This window comes from Gallus gallus, chromosome 5 (genome assembly GCF_016699485.2).
Source record: "Gallus gallus isolate bGalGal1 chromosome 5, bGalGal1.mat.broiler.GRCg7b, whole genome shotgun sequence".
Classification (NCBI taxonomy): Eukaryota; Metazoa; Chordata; class Aves; order Galliformes; family Phasianidae; genus Gallus; species Gallus gallus.
In genome coordinates, this window is record NC_052536.1 from 15,070,770 (window position 1) to 15,089,791 (window position 19,022).

At 43.0% G+C, this 19,022-nt stretch overlaps 1 protein-coding gene across 15 annotated transcripts in view; it reads right to left on the reverse strand.

Moving 5' to 3' along the window:
* The window catches only part of TSPAN4 (tetraspanin 4), a 395,182-nt gene that overhangs the window by 205,899 nt on the left and 170,261 nt on the right, over positions 1–19,022 (reverse strand). The window contains exon 1 of one of the 15 annotated variants that reach the window (XM_046942326.1): positions 14,150–14,278. The exons of the other annotated variants lie outside the window; for them this stretch is intronic. Within the exon in view, the coding sequence (XP_046798282.1) occupies positions 14,150–14,216 (67 nt within the window). The 5' untranslated portion in view covers positions 14,217–14,278. Of the gene's footprint in view, positions 1–14,149; positions 14,279–19,022 lie in introns of those variants that run through there. 15 annotated transcript variants of the gene reach the window in all.

Sequence of the window (19,022 nt, forward strand, 5' to 3'; positions counted from 1 at the left end):
GATGCTCTAAAGCTCTGTCCTTGGGGAGCCTGCTGCTGTCTGTCACACCCCAGGAGCCACAAGAACCGCTTTGCATTCCTTCTCTTCCAGTGACCTTCCCAACACCAAACCAGCTCACTGGTATCTTTAACCCAAATGCTGGAGAAAATTGTTTCCAGAAACTCATTTAAGGCAGCCAATGAACAAAAGCACTTGTTTTCTTCTGCACTTAACTGCTCAGTGGAGTCCACAGGCATCTTGGTTCTCTGCTGTAATGAAACCTTAATACATGTGCAAGTCACTGTAATACTCTTCCTTGCACACTGAGTGACATGACAGGAACCTATGCTGAAGGCTATTTAGATGAGACCCTGTGAACACAAAGTGTTATTCACAACGTGGATCACATCCCATCCCATTACCCCCTCTGGGAGCAGGAGTCATACACAGCCAAAGCCATTAGCAATAGCTAGGAAGGTGGGAAAAATGAGAAGACAGATCAAAATAGGAAGGGTATATCCTTTCTTCCAGCAGAGAAACTGCTGGAAATTTCAGGAAGCAATATCCGTTCAAAGAAGCGATAGATGCATTCCATTTTGGCAAGCTCCAGAGTTGGACTGCAGGGAGACCTGAAGTACCCACAAAGCTCCACAAGCCCCAGGGAATGGGAGCACATGAGCAGTCTCCTGGTCTGTTTGCAAAGCTGGTGGCTGCTGTTGGGGGAAAGAGGACAATGGCACTGCTGCAGGGAAGCCTGTTGGGGAGAGACAAGAGGCAACAGCTAATTTGGAGAGAAAGAACACAAGAGTATGTACAGATCTGAAAGGGACAGTGAGAGGTTCTGCTGGAAGACTCCTCTCCTAAGAAAGAGGAACAAAATGGAACAAAAAAACCTCTGGACCAAAGAACTACACTGTCTTCATTTCAGCTGGGATGGAATTGTTTTCTTCAGGGTGTCTGATATGATGCTATGTTTTGGTTTTAGGAGAAAAACAATGTTGATAACACACTGGTGTTTATAGTTGCTGCTAAGCAGCGTTGTACAGAGCTGAGACCATTCTCAGTGAAGGGCCCAGGGAGCTGGGAGGGAACAGAACCAAAACAGCTGACTTAAACTGGCCAGAAGGACATTCTGTACCATATGGAATCATGTGGAAGGAGTTTTGAAGGGAGTGGGAGTTCCTCTTGGTCTCTTCTGCTCACTGGGGAGCTAACTGGGCATTGGTCAGGGGTTGGTGAGCAATTGCTTGTGCATCACTTGTTACATGCATTCATATATAAATATATAGTCATAACTAGTATCCTTTTTCTTTTATCTTAGTGAATAGTTCTACCTCAATCCACAATACTTTGTTGTTTGTCTCCCCCTCTCTCCCTCCCTGATTCTCTCCCCCATCCCCCTGGGAAGGGCTTGGGGGTGGGGGGAGAGCAACTGTGTGGTGCTCAGCCACCTGCTGGATTAAACCACAACACACACCGACAAACCTGGTATCAAACCAGCTTAGCACATGGCTCTGTTAATTCTGTCCAAGTATTTTCTGTTTGATGACAGACTGAATTGCTGCTTGCTGAACCGGGGTTATCTCCTCCATGCATTACCAGCCTGGTAATCAGAAGGGAACCTGGCAAACAGGGTAAGAACAAGGACAAAGTAATCTTCCCTCTGTGGTCTGCTGCCAAGCGACAGAGCTGCCTGCCTGCCAGCAGCAAGCATTTCACCAGGGTCTCAGTACAAGAGCTTCTCTTCCCTGCAGGTAAGCATGTGTCATCTTGGGGACAGCCCATCTGCTGACTTCACTACACGATGGACACAGAGTGGGATACAGGAGGGGAACAGCAGGAATTAAGGAGCCTTTTGGCTCAACCCCACCATCAGCAATGCACTCCCAGTGCTGGCAGCTCCAGGATGGCAGGTGGTCTGATGAGACGCTCTTCTCCCCACCCCACCACTCCAAACACCCTCCTGGCTTTGTCAATACAGCTTGGTGTTGAGGCCCCAAGGAAAACAGAGCTGCCCGGTTCACGGAAAGAGGGCACGTGTCAAATGAGACCTCATCAAGCACAATCAGTTCCAGGACTGCTTCCCAGGACCCCTAAGGAGCTGACAGTGCCATGCCTTGGCTGTTAAGCTCCAGTGCCACAAGATTCTCTCGCTCTCCACCACCTCACAGAAGTGGTTTGCATAAATACAGCTGTGTGGTCTTTCAGCAGTGTTTTCCTTTGGCTTTGCAGCTTCGGTCCCAGTAAAACATCTGGAAGGGAGTACACTGGGGGAAAAAGCCAGAAAGTTGCAAGCATACAAGAAATTGTGAGGAAAATCTTACAGACTCATTGGTATCTGCTCTGTGAGCTTTGGGATTTTCCATGCTGACATTAGAATGACTTACTAGCGCTTAGAGTCCTCACACCTGTCCCAGCATAGGTTAAGGCCCAAGCCATTCCTCACTACTTCAGAAACTTGCTGTTTCCTAAATAGCTGCCCACTGAGTACCAGCTGCACTTCATTCCAGACTGAGTTCTCTCTTCAAGGACACTGGGCTAAAGAGCAAGACTTCTCCTCCTAGCACTTACAGTATTTTTTGTTTCTTTCTCACTCCTTTCTTCCAGAATCTGTAGCTCCTTCTCCAGTTTGTGGAGAAAAGGGAATCATACAGGTGTTACTCCAAATCCAGTAGCCAAGCAGAGCAATCTGTTCTGGTTTCTCAAATACTTATTTAACTGTCTCCAGCTTGCAGTGTTACAAAAGCCTCGTCACCACTGGTTTTCCCATGCACAAACAAACTGCTACGTTGCCCCTTTTGTCTACTCTTTAAAAGGCACCTTCATAGCCACCCAAAACACGTACTGTAAGTTGAGAACTGTGAAAAAGATTAGTTTTTAGCTCAGTAATGATACTGAATTTAAATCATAGTTTTAAGTGGTTGCAGAATGCTTTAACAGCTGCTTTCTCCCTCACCCTCGTTCCCCACTTCTGCCTTCCCATTTCCCCTTGTCTCAGTTCACCGGGGGTCTTTTGAACTCTTCACTGAACATTCAGCTTAGAAAGAGGAATCAAATCAAGCTTTAATCAAGCATTCAAATCACTGCAGGTAGATCCATTTGACAGCCTCAATAACCAAGCACTCCTGTGACAAAAACCACCGACGCATGAAACTCACATATGCTGTGCGGAAGCTGAAGTACCAATGCAACACAATCATCAGGGACTTTCCACAGCAGACTACCAACCACACAGCACAGATAAACTTTGTGTTAATAACTCTAATGCCCTGCCATATACACTAAATTGGGGAGGAGGAGGGGGGTAGTACAGAAAAATTCCCAGATGCCCGAGATCAGTGCTTCTTTTCCATACGCATAAGCAAATCTCACTCAACTGATTCCTGGAATCACGATCATCCTCTTGAGCTCCATAAGCAGCTCTTCTTGGCACTGCTGCCCTGCACTCAAACTGCTCTCTTCTACATCGCTGCTGTCCAGATCTTTTACTCACCACAGTAAAATTCACTTTTTGGAGGTTTAAATTTTTCTGTTGAGAACGAAGAAGCAAAGCTGTTCTCACTTGATAAAGACCTGAAAACAGGTGCCACGTGGAAACAGTCACAAAACCATATTTTCAGTTTCATGCAAAATCCTACATGTTTATCTGTGCTCATAAAAAAAAACTACCACTACTAGAACAACAACAACAAGGATACGAAATTATTCTGTCTATTCCAAACCTCAACTTTGGATCTCCCCACCACGTTTAGATGAGATGGTACACATTTGGAATCCGTAGGTGCAAGACCTGAGGAATCAGAAGAGCAAGGGGCTGAAAGAAGGGTCTCTATTGCTAAAGAAGGTGGCACTAAGATTGCAGCAGTGTCACATCCACCATCCTGTTGCCCTCCTTAGCCAACCAGGAAGACAGCAACCACTGAGCCTAAGATTTCTGGAAGCTGCACTTAGTATGGCTCTGCTGCAACAGACTACCCTCCAGCTACTCCTGAATTCTAAAAGGCTTAAAGGATCCACCCCAAAAATGGCTTGTCACATCAGGAAGAAACTTGACATCTGGCATCCTTTGTTCTCTATCACATGCATGTGACCCTGGCCAGACCACCTCAACATACACCTACCTCCTGGTGCTTATGGACATGTTGGTATAACCACACGGATGAATGAAATTATGATAAAATGTGTCAGTAGGCAAAACCTACCAAAGGATTTTGTGATTAAGTGCTACTTTTTCATTCTATGAGGTTTTTCACTGAATTTTGTTACACTGATTTCCCTACACACGCTCAGTTCTGTGACACTCATCCCTTAACGCCATAGTAAACGAGCCCATTTAGTTTCCTGTGCAAGTCAAAGCTCTTCTGCTTGTCTGTCCCATATTCACAGCACTCATTTCTGAAATTTGCTTTGGCCGCAGACTCCCTGCAGTTTATCCTAAGCCTAAGTGGGAAACTTCTCTCCATGAGAATCCTCAGGTTCTTGACATATCCTGTCAATTCCCTCCTCTTACACTCAGGTAATAAGGACAGAACAATTATTCCAAGGAGTTTATCAGTACATACTATGGCATAACAACTAACAGACAGTATTGACGCTCACTGTATTACTGCCATGGTTGAAACTTTAATAAGCATGGCTTTTCTTCACACATGTGAAAAGGAAAATGGGAAAATGCTCCCAAACCTCCTGGTAGTTATAAGCATCTTAGGGACATTTTCCATCTTATTAGAAGATTCTAGAGCTGATGCGTGTTCTCATCTTCACTCAAGATCCAATAGAAGTTACAGTTGGATGGTTGGTGAGCCATTTATATATTGCCACATACAGAGAAACACTGCAGCCCCAAACATTACAGTCTGAGTCTGTTGAAGTAGATAGCTGTATAATATGTACACATTAAAAAAAATAATCTATGTTAAAAGGAAAACCAGACATGAAAATTCCTATCTGCAATAGTCTGTCTGCAAGATACATGGCATCTTTGCAGCCCAGCATCCACTAACAAACACCAAACAGATGAACTGTACCCAGCTTGTGATGGAATGATACATTCCCTCCTCCCACTTTCCTTTTCTTGACAAGATTAGTATCCCTGGGATGAAGGGAAACGAGAAGCATGTAGCAGTGATGCATACAGTCCTGGCTCTGTGATAAGCAGAGACTGCAAACCCACCATTCTGTATCCTGCCAAACATCTGTGAAGTAGATCACAGGACTTTGCTGTTGGTTGAGTTTATTTAAATTCTAACAGAAAACTGCATTTCAATCTCAAAACTGTACTCTGCTTCCCGCATTTCAAATTGTTTATGCTATTTGATTTGGCAATACAACTCCATTTAGAAGGAAACAAAAGCTCCTTAAGCTCTGTCACTATCCACATGTAATGTAGGAAAAAACTGAAACTCATTTAAAATCTTCAGAAGAATTTGTAACACATAAATAATCTAAAATATTCCTACTCTTTACAGCTGGCAACATTAAGCAAGGACTAAAGCACTGCTGGAAACAAAGACATGAAAAGATGAACTTCTCTAAAGGTCACATGCTACCAGTGGATGAATAAAATCCATCCTACCTTGTGGATGAGCTTATCACCAAGAACGCTGTAAGCTTGCCTTGATTGGAAACTTCTAACATTTGATACTCCAAAAAGACAATAAGACATTGATTCTTTCTGAGTTCAGTCTAGTTATCAATAGGGTTAGGGGAAGACCAACACAGACAAATGCTACTTAATATGTTTGAAGCTCTGAGCAGCTCTAATATATAATGCTCACTTTCAGGAAACAGTGGTTAGTGATTTATTGCTCCTCTGTCAAACAAAGGAGAGAAAATACCTATCAGGGATTGACTCCTGGGTCCAAAATCCCCGCTACCAACTACTTCAGGAAACAGAACTTGCTTCTTAAAAAGAAATAAATCAACCAAGGCTATTATCACTTGCATAAGCATCAAACCAACTCAAACTGCTTAAAAGCGCAAACAAAGGAAGAAATAAGAGTTTATTTCACAGGGGATGCTATGCTTCAAACAGAGTCAAAAGTTGGTTTTGAAAGTGAAAAATCCCACTCTTCTAAAATATTGAATCAAAGTTTTGTGCTGACGGTCCTTTCAGTTTAGGGCATGTAAAAATCAATAAAACAATTTCTGTAGATACTACCCAAATTCTCCAGTTTCAAATGGGACCAGGAAAAGCTACACAAGGGACACTGAAAAGAATCATGAGCTGGCATCACAGCAGGTTATTTTTTTTTAAAGGTTGGACTAAGAACAGCAATTAAGATGGCTTACAGGATTTAAATCTAGTGCCCTGAGACTAAACTGATCCCTAATTCAGCTACAGCCTATCACAGAGAGTATGGCAGAATCGCAAGGTGATGATGTTCACCTATATTCTATGAAAATTAATTTAATTGATGTGTAGTTTACTAATATGATCATATGATCATGGTCCTGCTGAAGTTGGACCCTGCTTGGCGTTCTTCAAACTGCCCAGCATTGTTGTTCTGCCATTAAGTACCTTTATCTCACACTCAGCTTCTCCAGTCATTTCACCGTTGCTGTCATCTGAATGTATAAGTGTTGATGTAAGGAATAGTAAGCTTGACTGTCCTTCCTGTCACACAGATTCTTCCTACATGTGTGGCTGCATGTGAAAAGGAGAAATGGGCCCTCCAGCTCCTAACCTTGCTTCACTCTGCCTTAAGATCTCTCCCAGTTTGGAGCACTGCATACTGCACACCAAAAGGGCTGCCCACATATGGGCACACCTCCATTCATACTCACACATTCATTTCCGTTCCTGTTTTGATCACAAAATTATCAATCACTAGTAATTTCTTGATGTTAAATTGATGTTAAATCTAACTCTGCCTGCTTTGCACCATTTCTTTCCTGTAGCCTTACTAATGTTAGCACTTTCAACCACAGAACAGCCTTTATTAGCACTTCACGCTCTCAGCACTAGCCTATATGCTCCTGAGGTTTGATAGCTATGTCTCCAGGCTCCCTCCTCCCAAACCTGCCTGCTTCTGATGCAAGCACATACACATCAAGCCACGATTTCTACTGGTCAAAAAGCCAGTCTCTTCTGCATGGGGAAAAACGTCAGACAGACACAAAACCCAGGAAAGCTCTGCTGCTCACCATTTGGTAGCCATCAGCAGCTATGGATAGCAAAGCCTGCCTCCACCCTTAGTAGGGCAGACCAGTACAGTTGCTCGGTACAATCTGTGAACCAGCATGCACTGCTTTATAAGTTGCCTGCCATGGGAAGAATGACAGCATGACTAAGCGGGCAGCATTTCAACTGGAAAATTCCCTGCTCACTTCTCATCCCCATCCTTTCTGTAAGCACATGCTAACGCAGGTAACCAGATGGTCCCCTTCATGTTGAACTTGTGCTCCCATCTCCTGCTGAGACAAGGTGTCCCACACTCACTCCCTCCTCACAAGCCAGGGAGAGAACAGGTTCCTGGCTTTTACCTTTAGTCTTCAACACAGATGAGCTGGGAAGTCTACACAGGCAGCTTGTTTGCCAGCACAGCCTCCTCCCCCTTGCACAGGGGGCACAGCTCTTCACACTACTTCCCACAGCAAGAGAAAAGAAAGGCTTTAGCAGATCTCAGCAATCAGTAACTTTGATGAATTGTCTGGCAGTGGCACCTGCTGCTAAGGATACAGATCTACAAGAGGAATTAAAAGGCATTTCTCCATAAAGCAGGTGGTATCACTGCAGATATGTCACTGTATCAATATGTATTTTTTCCTCTCATCTGATCAATGAATTTTGCTTTAGCGAAAGGATCAATAAAATGGCTTGGGGACACAAATGACCCCAAATTAACTTTGCAGAAATGCTAGTACTGGGACAGACAATATAAGCAAAAATATCTTCATGTACCACTCAGAAGCAGTTTTTTCATTCTGAGCAGAAATTTGCTACATTCAAAACATCATTGAATAAAGCTCAAGAAAAAAAACAAACAAGCAAACAAAAAGCCACTGACAATGTATTTCACAGTAATAACTGAATACTATTACAACTGATCTGTGCTCTGTGGCTACCAACCCCTTAAAATGGAAGCACATAAACATTCATAGATGAGTTGAGTCCCAGGAAGGCAAACTGTTCTTAAGGGAAATTCTATTTCAGCAAAACAGATCAGAAGTTCAGAAGGAATTCATGCGCATCAACCTGCAGCAATATCTCCCATTCTGGTTGAGACTTCAGAAATAACAACAACAGAATCGCCACTAGAATATTCATTATAAGCTATATGCTATACCCATTGTATATAGCAAACCCTGAGGGCACATCTGTCGTTTCCTCAAGAACCATCAAGGGAGTTAAAGGCACTGAATAAAGATGCTTTATTTTGTTTATTTATAGCAACTTTCAGGGTGAATTTTCTTTAAGGTGGGCACATGAGAGCAATGGTTCTTCAGCTCCTCATCTGATTGCTTTGGCTGTTCAGAATGCACAAAGCAACTGCACAAAGCTACTGTCAAAACAAAGCTGGGGATTTTCTGGCATCAGGCACATCCAGTAAGACTGCATCATTCTGGCTTAGATAGAGCAAAAAGGCTCTACTGGCTGCTAAGGGCAGACAGGGGTGGGGGAGGCAGGTTGGCTGTAGGAGAGGATGTGAGGGCCAGGTGGGCTGAGCCAAGTCCATGGCGAAATCCCACTACAGGTACTAATTCAGACAGTAAAACTTAAACTAATCTGCAGGCCATCCTAAGTTCTTCAAAGGATGAAATTCCTCCTGTGCAACTGTTCCGGCTGCAGTCATACCACCTGAACACAAGCAAGGACCTTGCTGCTCTCCAAGACCTCTGTAGGATGCGCAGTAGGATTTGACTTACATAGGGAACATCTATCTGCATTAAAAAGGATTTAAAATGTATTTCTAAAATATGACAAATTAAATGAGAGGCTTCTGACCTATGCAGTGCTGGCCAGCAGGGAGCAGGGGGCTACTTCAGGCAATGCTTTGGCATGGTCAGATATCCTTTTGTCAACCCTATGAAGTACATCCCCTTTTGAAACTGTTACTGCTTTTTAATTCAGAGTACTTATAAATGATCTGTGAATCAACTGCAGTGAAATCTGTTACAGGAATGTTAAAGTGATGTTTTCTTTTTTCAACTTTAACTCGAGGAATCTTTGTTCTGGGCCTTTAGATTATGGGTTGCTTCTGCTTTGTCTTAAAAAGTTTGATGTTAGAGAAACAAGGCAGAGAGTCTTCAGAGAATATCTAGAAAGACATTAACAGAACTCTGAGGAGTGTTTCACAAATAAACAGTTCTTCAACTTGTAGTTAATGGCAGCTTCCAAAATGATCATTTCTAACCATTGCTGTACATCTACACTACAATGCAGCCAACCCACAAAGGACTCTTGCCTTGGTATAGCTTTGCTCCACATTTGTAAACGTATTTTTAGCTGTCTAATTAAAAAAAAAAAAAGATACCACAATATCTTTCCCAATCTAAACAGTTTTTCTGTTCACTGATAGAAGCACTGTGCTATGGAGCTACGAGACTGTTCCCTCTCAGCTTGTGCTTTGTTGGTTGAAGAACTTCCCATGCGCACATAGTTCTGTCCAGCTTCTATTTTATATCTGTCTGCACACTGCCTGCCAGGAAAATTCCCTCTAACAATGTGTTCCAGCAGATTGGACTATCAGACTCCATTCTGTAACAAGCTGAACACAACCAGCAGTGCTTAGCTCATGTTATGGCCTCTCCCAGCCCCACGTTCTCTTGCCAGATAGCCCCTGCCATTGTATTCAATCCTTTTCTGTCAACGCTTGGAGTTCTTTGCCTCACAGGTAAATTTTGTAGCTTGCTCTTGTCAACACAGTGGGTTTAATGTTGGCAGAGGAAAGCTTATGGACAGAAAGGCATCAAGAGTCCACTGCTTGCATACCACCTCCTTGCATATCAATCCCACAGAGTTATGTGCTCATAACACATAATCCTAACAGGATGGCAGCATGTCAGCTACAGAAATTATTTTAGGACCGTTCATAATATCATCCTGCTAAAGACGAGGCAATTCAGTGTGAGAAAAAAATGACACACAGCATTAATGCAGCTTTTACCTGACCTTGCTCACATACTATCCGGCTATTTGCAATTCCTCCTATAAACTATGCGAAGCTTCATACTCAGAAATGAGATGTATATGGATGGTATATTTCCCATGATAGGGATTCCTAAGTTATCCTCGACAGCAAAGACTTGATACTTCACACCACAGTTCTGGCTGGAAATAATGTGGGCAGCACATGCACTGAAATTCCCAGCAAAGACATGAGAATGCCTGGGGCCTGGAGCTGAATTTTTGCTGCCTCTTCCCACTCCTCCCCAGTTGTTCCACTGCACCTCTCGGATTAAAGTGGGAATGCTGACAGAATGCTTCTCAGATGGGAACAAGAAGTCCCGGTCAGGGTTCTTCTCAGATCCGGAGAGGCAAAGGGCTATTTTAAATGTGCTGATTGTCAGGCACGTGGAAGACTCCACAAGGCTATGCCTTGGAGACTGGAGAAAGAGAACACTCTCCTAATTTTGGACATAGCTTTCCCTTTAGACTGTGGCAGTCATCATTCAAGTGCCAACAGTAAAGCACAGGGCACAAACATAGCAGTAGCTTCCATGGTCCCCAGCCCCAGGCTCTAACAACATGTGGCCCAGGAAATTGCTGAGCTGGAAGTAGTATATACTTACGCTTAAGCACTTCTAACAGATCTGCTGGCCTAATATCGCCTAATTGCTTTCAGCAGGCAACATGTCCCACCGCAGTAAGTTCCTTGGGTTAACAAAGCATGGTGTCAAAAAGTACTTTCCACTTTGCAATTACCAGCTGAAAAATCAAGTTGTCCTATAGCTCATGTAGCATGAGCAACTGAGAATAAGCAGTCATTCCTGACTCATGTCTCCAGGTTGTTTACTATTGCCAAAAGACTACTTATTCACCCAACCTTTTCCCTCTGCCAGGCTACTATTACAGATAATAGCATCAGCCCTAGCTGCAAGAACAGGTCATCCAGGGGGCACTGAGCACTGTGCCTTTTGCAGAGGATTAGGGACATTAGTTTCCAACTCAAAGCCTATAATCACGCAGAATTGAAGAATTACAGAATTGCAGAACCCAGAGAGACTTGAAAAGATGATGCAGATGAGGGTCGAACAGGTTGTAACTATGCCAGGCCACACAGACATTGATTTCATCTGCTCTCAATGACTGCCCAGGCTGGAGGTTGCCATTTACTCTATTTTAGTGCTTCACTAGCCCAGGAAAGTTTTATTATTAACAAGCTTGAATATTCTATTCTGTGACAGAAGTCTTATTTCTTACCCTATGCCCACAGAGGTCTTTTCCCTTCCTCTTTCCAACAGCCACTTACAGGTTTGCGAGGGACCATTAAATGCCTTTACCAAAGAACTCCAGTTCATGCAAATTTCCCTTTTAGATATTATTTGGGCCCTGATCATTCTCATCGCACTTGTGTTACTTCGTTCGGTTCATCCACGGCTGTCAGCTACAGCTCCCAAAAAGTAAACGATATCCATGCTGAGGTTGTACTGAGCACCAGAAAAGGATCACTGCACAGGACTGATGGGCAAAATGCTAGGGCACTGCAGGATGGTCCTGCCTTTTGAAACAACACAGCACTGACTTAAATTTACATTGCGATCCATCATAGCCCCCAGATCTCCTGCAGGTCTTATACTTATACTTATGCATTTGATTATTTCCCCAATGAGACACATTGCATTTATCATTTTTTTTCATATTTTATCTCCAATTTGCCAAGAGCCTTTTAGCCATCAAATGCATCTTCTTTATTTCCCACCTCCTCGTAAAATCAGATCGGGACTGCACAATACATGTACCAAGTTATGTGAGGAAGGGAAAACTTTCAGATTCCAAAAGAGTATTTTTAAAATTAAGTTATGAATCAGAGTCTGAACTACCTTCATAATCCTTCCCTCTTGGTATCACAGGTGCAGCTCATCTCTAATGAGGTTTCACGGGATAATTAAATCCGGACAGCTTGGGCAAACATCCGAATCTTCAGTCACTCACCTTTGCTGACAGCCCTGGCAGATAGCTCACGGTGTTTTAATTCCTAACACAAAGAGCACATAATATCTGGAAACACTGACTGAATATTTTAGACATCTCTCATTGCTTTTCTGCTGTAGGTAAAAATGGCATTATCTAAAGTGCTGCATTTGGAAAACACTTTCTCATGTTCTTGTTATTTTAGGCAGTGCTGCTACAAGTAAAATTACACCACGGGTTTTGCCATGTCACTTCTTTAAAATACCCATTCAACTATTTTTGTGCCATGCGGATGACTAGCTTAATGTCCTGCAACATATTTCTAACTCTTACTGAAGGTCCCAAAAGGGAACATACAGCGAGGGCAGCACATAGGACATGAGGAGGCAGGATTACTGCATCTATTCCTGTCTTTGGACTTTATGCAACTCTGGGAACATCCTTTAAACTGTTGGCAGTCCATATTCGCAGTACATTAATGTACATTAATGACAACCAGATTTTATTCACGCAACATCTCTGCTGCAAAATCATCCTCATTATACAGATTGGAAGCTGAAGAGTAAAGAGATTGGATGAGCAAATTCTGTCTGTAAGGCTGAAATACAAGCCAGGTCCTGTGCCGAAGCCCAGCACCTCACCCACTAAGACAACTCAAATAAAACCATATAGATTTGACAGTTCCTGATGTTTGCTACTCATCCTGGATCTAACACCTCGCTAACGTAGCTTATAGTATGGAACTTCATTGATCTCTGCAGCCTTACCCCACATCTTAGGGCAAGACACTCACTTTTATGAAGTTGTTTTTCCACATGAGACTTCCCAAATTCACTTCATGTTACAGATCAGCCTCATAACGTGGGAGCTGCATGACAATACAGTATCCTCTACTTAATACCAGCAATGTTCAGGAAAGCAAGCTGTGCCAGCATGATAGAAGATAAAATCAGGCAGAGATAGCTCTGGCACTTGGTTTGCTAAAGCAACAGCAGTGGTACATGGTGCCATGCTCAGTTAGCAGGCTCTTCTAACGCAAGCCCAGCCAGCAGTATCTGGGGAGAGCACACCTATAGGTGCCTGTGCTACGTGCCAAATGCCAGCAGAGCAAAACTCAGGTGCCCACAGCAGTGCCAGACACATAGGAACAGCACAGAGCAGGTTGGCACAAGCAGTTGCACTGAGAGAGTCAGACAAGCCTGCAGCTTCACTTCAGTGCTTTCCTGGCTGAGAGGTTACTGGGTGTGGAGCCACGTCCTTGTGCCCTGGGCACTAACAACAGAATCTGCACCCGCGGCTGACATTGGTATCTTCTAGCAACAAAAGATTTAGCAACTCACTCTGGAATGAGGATCATACAGTTATTCAACTCACAGGGCATCAAAAACTGCATCAACATCAGTTTTGCAAAGTCCTGCTAGCAATGGCCTAAAGGTTATGTGTTTGAAATATCCAGAGACCAACAAAACAACACATTTAAAACTAAAGTCAGTCACAAAAGCTTTAGCAGCATCCTAACACCGCTTTGAACAAGTCCTGACTGTAAGTACAACGTTCTCTCTTCCATGAAGTTGAGTAGGTTTTTAATACTACTGAGAATAATCACCTGAATTCTGTCAGAAAGGGATTAAACCCACACAGATCCCATACATATCACAGCACTGACACAGTTTGAAGCTTTAGAGAGAGCTTTAAGCATCCACGTTTCAAATACAGTTTTTTAAATGTACAACTGCAGGAAGGCTGTGACAGAGTAATATTTACATGTTTAAATTCCCAGGGGAATTTCTTGGCTAGAAAAGTTTTGGAATAAAGCAAAAAAAAAAAAATCCCCATCCAAAAATCAAGGACGAACAGTCATACAAAACAGCATTCAGGTGGGAACGAACAGCAAACCCTGCCAAGCAAAACGCAATCCCAGGTCTCTGGAAGCTTGTGATGTGTGAAGCTACAAGCCTATGGAAGTGGAGCTTCACAGAGAAGAGATGTTTTTTTTTCAAGTTGTCATCGGTTTAGTGAGATTTTGCAAAGTTCAGCAGATCTTCAATTATTCACATTTAAGCAACTACCAGAAATCAAAACAACGTACGATACCTTGATGAGAGTGCACCAGCAACACGGGTCCCTCCCAGAGTATGAGCGGAGCAGGGCTGGGGCTCATGGCAGCGAGCTGCTCCCCTCCGGCGTCCGGCCGCACAGCTCTCGTGGGCGCTCTCGCACAGTGCGAGCTCTGAACCCTGATTCATGATTTCAAGCTCCAGCCGTGGAATGCAGCCATTGAAAACCCAGAACTATTTTTACCCCTGAGCAGCCGCAGCATTTCTATCCCATAAAGACTTCCAAAGCTAATGCCTTACCCTAAGCACACACACCCTGAACCTAACCAGCTAAGATGCATGGTTCCCTGGCATTCGGTGTGGTTTTTAAACTGCGCAGTTGCTATCAACAAGACAAAGCGGCTCAGCCCCTGGCATTATTGTCAGCCCTCAGAAGTCAGACATTTGATCCCAGTTGTCAAAATTAGAAATTCCTCGGAAATGCTCCGCTTCACAAGATAAGATTAGCTCAGAGCAATGACTATCTCTACAGCTCATCTTGTACGCCAAACTCAGCCTGCATTTAACAAAAATGCAATAACTTCTTCAGTGAGCTGACAGACTGCAGACGCAAGTGAAACCACTCCAGCTTTAATCTTCAGTTTTAAGGAAAATCACAAAGCCAAAGCAATTCCCCAAAACCCACACGTCAAACAACAGCTTATTACATAGAACACATCCAAAAATATGAAATTGACTTCAACAATTAGCAACAAATCAGAGCGAGACACTGAAATTGCTTTTCGAGTCCATATAGATATATCTTGACCAAGAGAAACCTTTATAATTGCAAGTCTTGAACCTAAAAGACCATACAAGTGTAGCTCAGGAAGAAAAAAGTCACCTTGTTATTTACGCCTCTACAGAAAGACAACAGACAAAAGTGATCGGATTTTCCCATAAAAGAACCAATCAGGTTTTTGCAAAGTCAACAATAATCAACACAAGACGAAAGCACTTTGGCAGAGAGCAGTCTAGAAACAAGAGGACATACTTAATGGGTCCAATCACCAAAAAAAACCAGCAGACTCACTGATTTAGCTTGTTCATGTTCAGCTGCCAACAAAGAACAATAACGGCAGATGTTACACAGAAATATTCAGTTAAGACCACTGGCACATTTTGCCTATTTACCTTTTCTTATGGCAATCATAACGGCTCTTTCGCATAGCAACATTTACAAGAGAAACATTTCCTTCCCTCCCCTTCCTGGCCCCAAAACATTCTGAAAACCAGTGGTCAGTGTGATGCACAGCTTGATTCCAAACAGATACCTTTCAGACTCAAAACACATCAAAATACAGAAGAAGGATGAGGAATCCCATTCACACCAAGAACGTAATCGCTCAGTCATTGATTTCCCTGAAGAAGGGAAAGAGGCTTCCTCCTGAACAATTCCCTCCAAGAGCTTTTAAACACTGGCTACCTCTATGGCCTCATCCACCAAGTACAAACTTTTTGTCACAAGGATCTCTACATTCTCTGAACATAAGGCATTTACGGATGCTCACACCTTGCACTCCTTTACAAAAGGAGAGACCGAGCATCACATTAAGACAGGCAGAGGGATTATGCCTTTAAATGCATGCAGCAAGACTTGCCGTACGCTGACACCTGAATAAAGTGGGTCATAAAGCTTAGGATGCTGGCAGGACCCTCCATAAACAAGTTCCATCACAGTATGGTAAATTCAACTGTCTCTTCCTCCACTCTTTGTCAAAGGGTACAGCACCACGGTCCCAAATCCCTGCTCCTTCATTACCTTTGCTACGTTGCACCTCAATTAAGCCCACCTCAAGGTCCATGGGTTGATGTTACAGACTAACTCACTTACAGATCAAAACTACTCCCTTCTCTCAGGACAGGGGATAGTTTCTCCTGTGCTTCTGAACCTCGGCCATTTTCATGTTCCGGTCTCATGGTGCCCCACTGACAGTCACCTCATACAAGCAGTGGAGCAGCAAACACACAGCGTTTTCTGTATGGAAAGGTGACTTTTACCTCACAGGCTGCAGCTGCAGATGACAAGCCCCATACAACAACAGCATATCAAGACAACTCCGCTTGTCTCTCTTTAAGCCAACAGAAAGTCACAAATCTCTTTTGTCAGCCTTGGGTTGTCTCACTGCAAATTACATCTCATGAAGAGAGAAGCAAGAGAAGACATTCATGGAGGAATGGGGTGGGTTTCTTTGTACAATGGCCTTTGTTCCACACAGCCATATGGAAATGCAAGATAAGGCTGTCTATTACCACCCAGAGAATACAGGACACATTGCACTCCGAGCACAGGCACAAGTCCCATTCATGCCAACAGGTCCTGAGTACGCTCAGCCCGAGGAGAACACAGTTATGCATGTTGAAAGAGGTGCATATAGGCAGCTAGCACTTGCTATTTACTTCACTTCTGACAACTTCAGGGCAGTCCAACATTGCATGCACTTTGAGAAAACACAATGGATCATAAAAACGTGCTATTTAGCTGAAACCACTCACAACGCCATTCAACAAGTCCCCATGTGGATCACTGTTAATGCAACGCCTCGGTTGGCCCACCTGAATACAAGCCAATTATACTGAGGTGATGAAATTTTTTGTTAAATCTCTGAAAAACATTTTAAATTGCGAAAGGCAGCAAAAGAAGCAATCTAACATATCCCAGTGATATTGCACAAGGCAGTAGGAAAGTGGCTGTGAAGTACCAGAGCGCTCTCTCAGCATGCAAGACAAGCATTCTCATCTAAGGCATGAATACATATCCAAGATACTAGGAAGGGATGGAATAACTTCAACATGGTTAAGAGCTTCATGGGGCTTTTACAGTAGCTCTGGCTATCCCATGCAATATCTTAATGGATGACATCAGGAAGACACAGCTTCAACCCTCATGATCTCACACACATGGTTATCAAGGCTTCTAAATGCCAGAATAAAAGCACGTTACATGCACCCACAGTTACAGGTACATTCCCTCAAACAGATCACAAAAAACTGTTAAACTCAAAGGGACATGTTCTCCTCAGAGACAGATCACAGAGCACAGTGTTAAATCAGTAACCCATGTGAAAATCTAGTTTGCAGCTCAGTCATTAATTCTGCTGCTCAAGGGATCATTCACTGACAATTGCACGAGAAGGGTCTCCTCCGCAACCCAACTCTGAACATCACGGTGACCTCAAACCTCCCCCGCAAACGGCTTTCTCTTCCTCTTTGCCATTTACAATACAAAGATGCTTCAGTTACTCCCACCTTCAAAAAATCTGTGCCAAAATACATAAGTCTCTCAGAGTTCATTACAATTCATGTGTTCCTTTTTTTTTTCTTTCCCCAACAAATTCCACCTAGAGAGAGAATAAGTCTAGTTAACAAAAGTACCTTCATGTTCTATGTCACTTTCCACCTGAGATTTAGGACGTACTTGTTGCCTACACGCTAAATACCCACTTGTTCAGGGACAGACAGTGTCTGAAGTCAGTGAATCTCACAAGGAAGAGAAAGCATAAGAGACTGATACAAAGCCCCTTCCTTCCCAACAGAATATTTACCATTCTCACCGCATACTACCAATAGAATTCAGTGTAGGTGGGTTTTTTTCTTTAATACAAACCTGAGGCTGCCTGATAATTTCTGCCTTCAATATCTCATTTAGCAAGCTTCAAACTTTGTGAAAACCAGAAACTGAAGAGCCCGGATCACCTCCCTGGGTTTTTAGCCATGCTCTCTTGGAGATTGCCAGCACTAGGAAGGAAATCATTCACAAATCTTGCACAGGTGCACTCACTGAATCATTTAGAGATGCTGAAGGACTGCTCCAACTGGGATTAGCAATAAGAGGCCATCTGTGAGGGCCTCAGAATTTACTCATTTGTTTCTAAATTAAGAGTTTCAAAGTTATTTACACCTTTTCTTATAAAAGCCAATCTTTTCCCTTCTGTCCTTGATTTTATCCCTTATGAAAGTGGCCTGGGATCAGTAGTCAAAAAGGAAAAAAAAAAAAAAAAAAAAAAAACCCACAAAAAAAACCAAAGCCCAGCATGAACCCATGGCTTTTAGGTATCAGAAGACAAAATTACAAAGCACAGCACAGTAGTCACCAGGCCAATTACCAGAGAGGCTTGAATATATAAGGAGGGAGGAAATGAATGAAATGGAATAATAACAGTTTCAACTTGTACCAACCTACCTTTTTTCCCCATTTAGAAAATAGTAACTACTTCCCTCACTTGAGAGTTAGAACTATGTCAGGTATCTTTTCAGACATTTTCAGGCATAATCCCAAAACATGAATCACTTTTTCTTGAAGAGCTTATGTGCTTATAGGAAAAAAAAAGCTGTAATGAAACTAATGATCATTGATGATAAACTGTCCACACACCCGAAGACTAACAGAAAAAGGATCCTGAAAACTGTTTATCAGTTTTAGTGTCAGCATTCAGGGAGAACATCAAATTATCAAAACTAGCAGTTACAAAGCAGAAAGTCAGAGTTTTTTTCTTTTACTCATCAAGAAGTACAGCCAGGCTGTCAACCCCGCTTAAACAGAAAGTGAGGGGAATAACCTGAGTGCTGATGTAATTGCTGCCACTTTCTTGCACCACTCAAGGGAGACTATACAGAGATGTCACATCTCACCCGTAAGAAGATTCCTAAAAAGGAGAATTTCCAGCTTCAATCCCCAGCTAACTTTCTGGTAATCCTTTTGTACTTGCATGCAGAGTGACCAAGCATGAAAAGACACTCACAAACACACGCTCATTTCTTCTTCAGCAGCCTCAAGTGCTAGCAGTCATAAATAGTTGTCATCACTGTCCATCCAAAACGCACATCCATGAGAGAGAGAAACAGCTGTACGGCTACCAATAGCCGAGTTT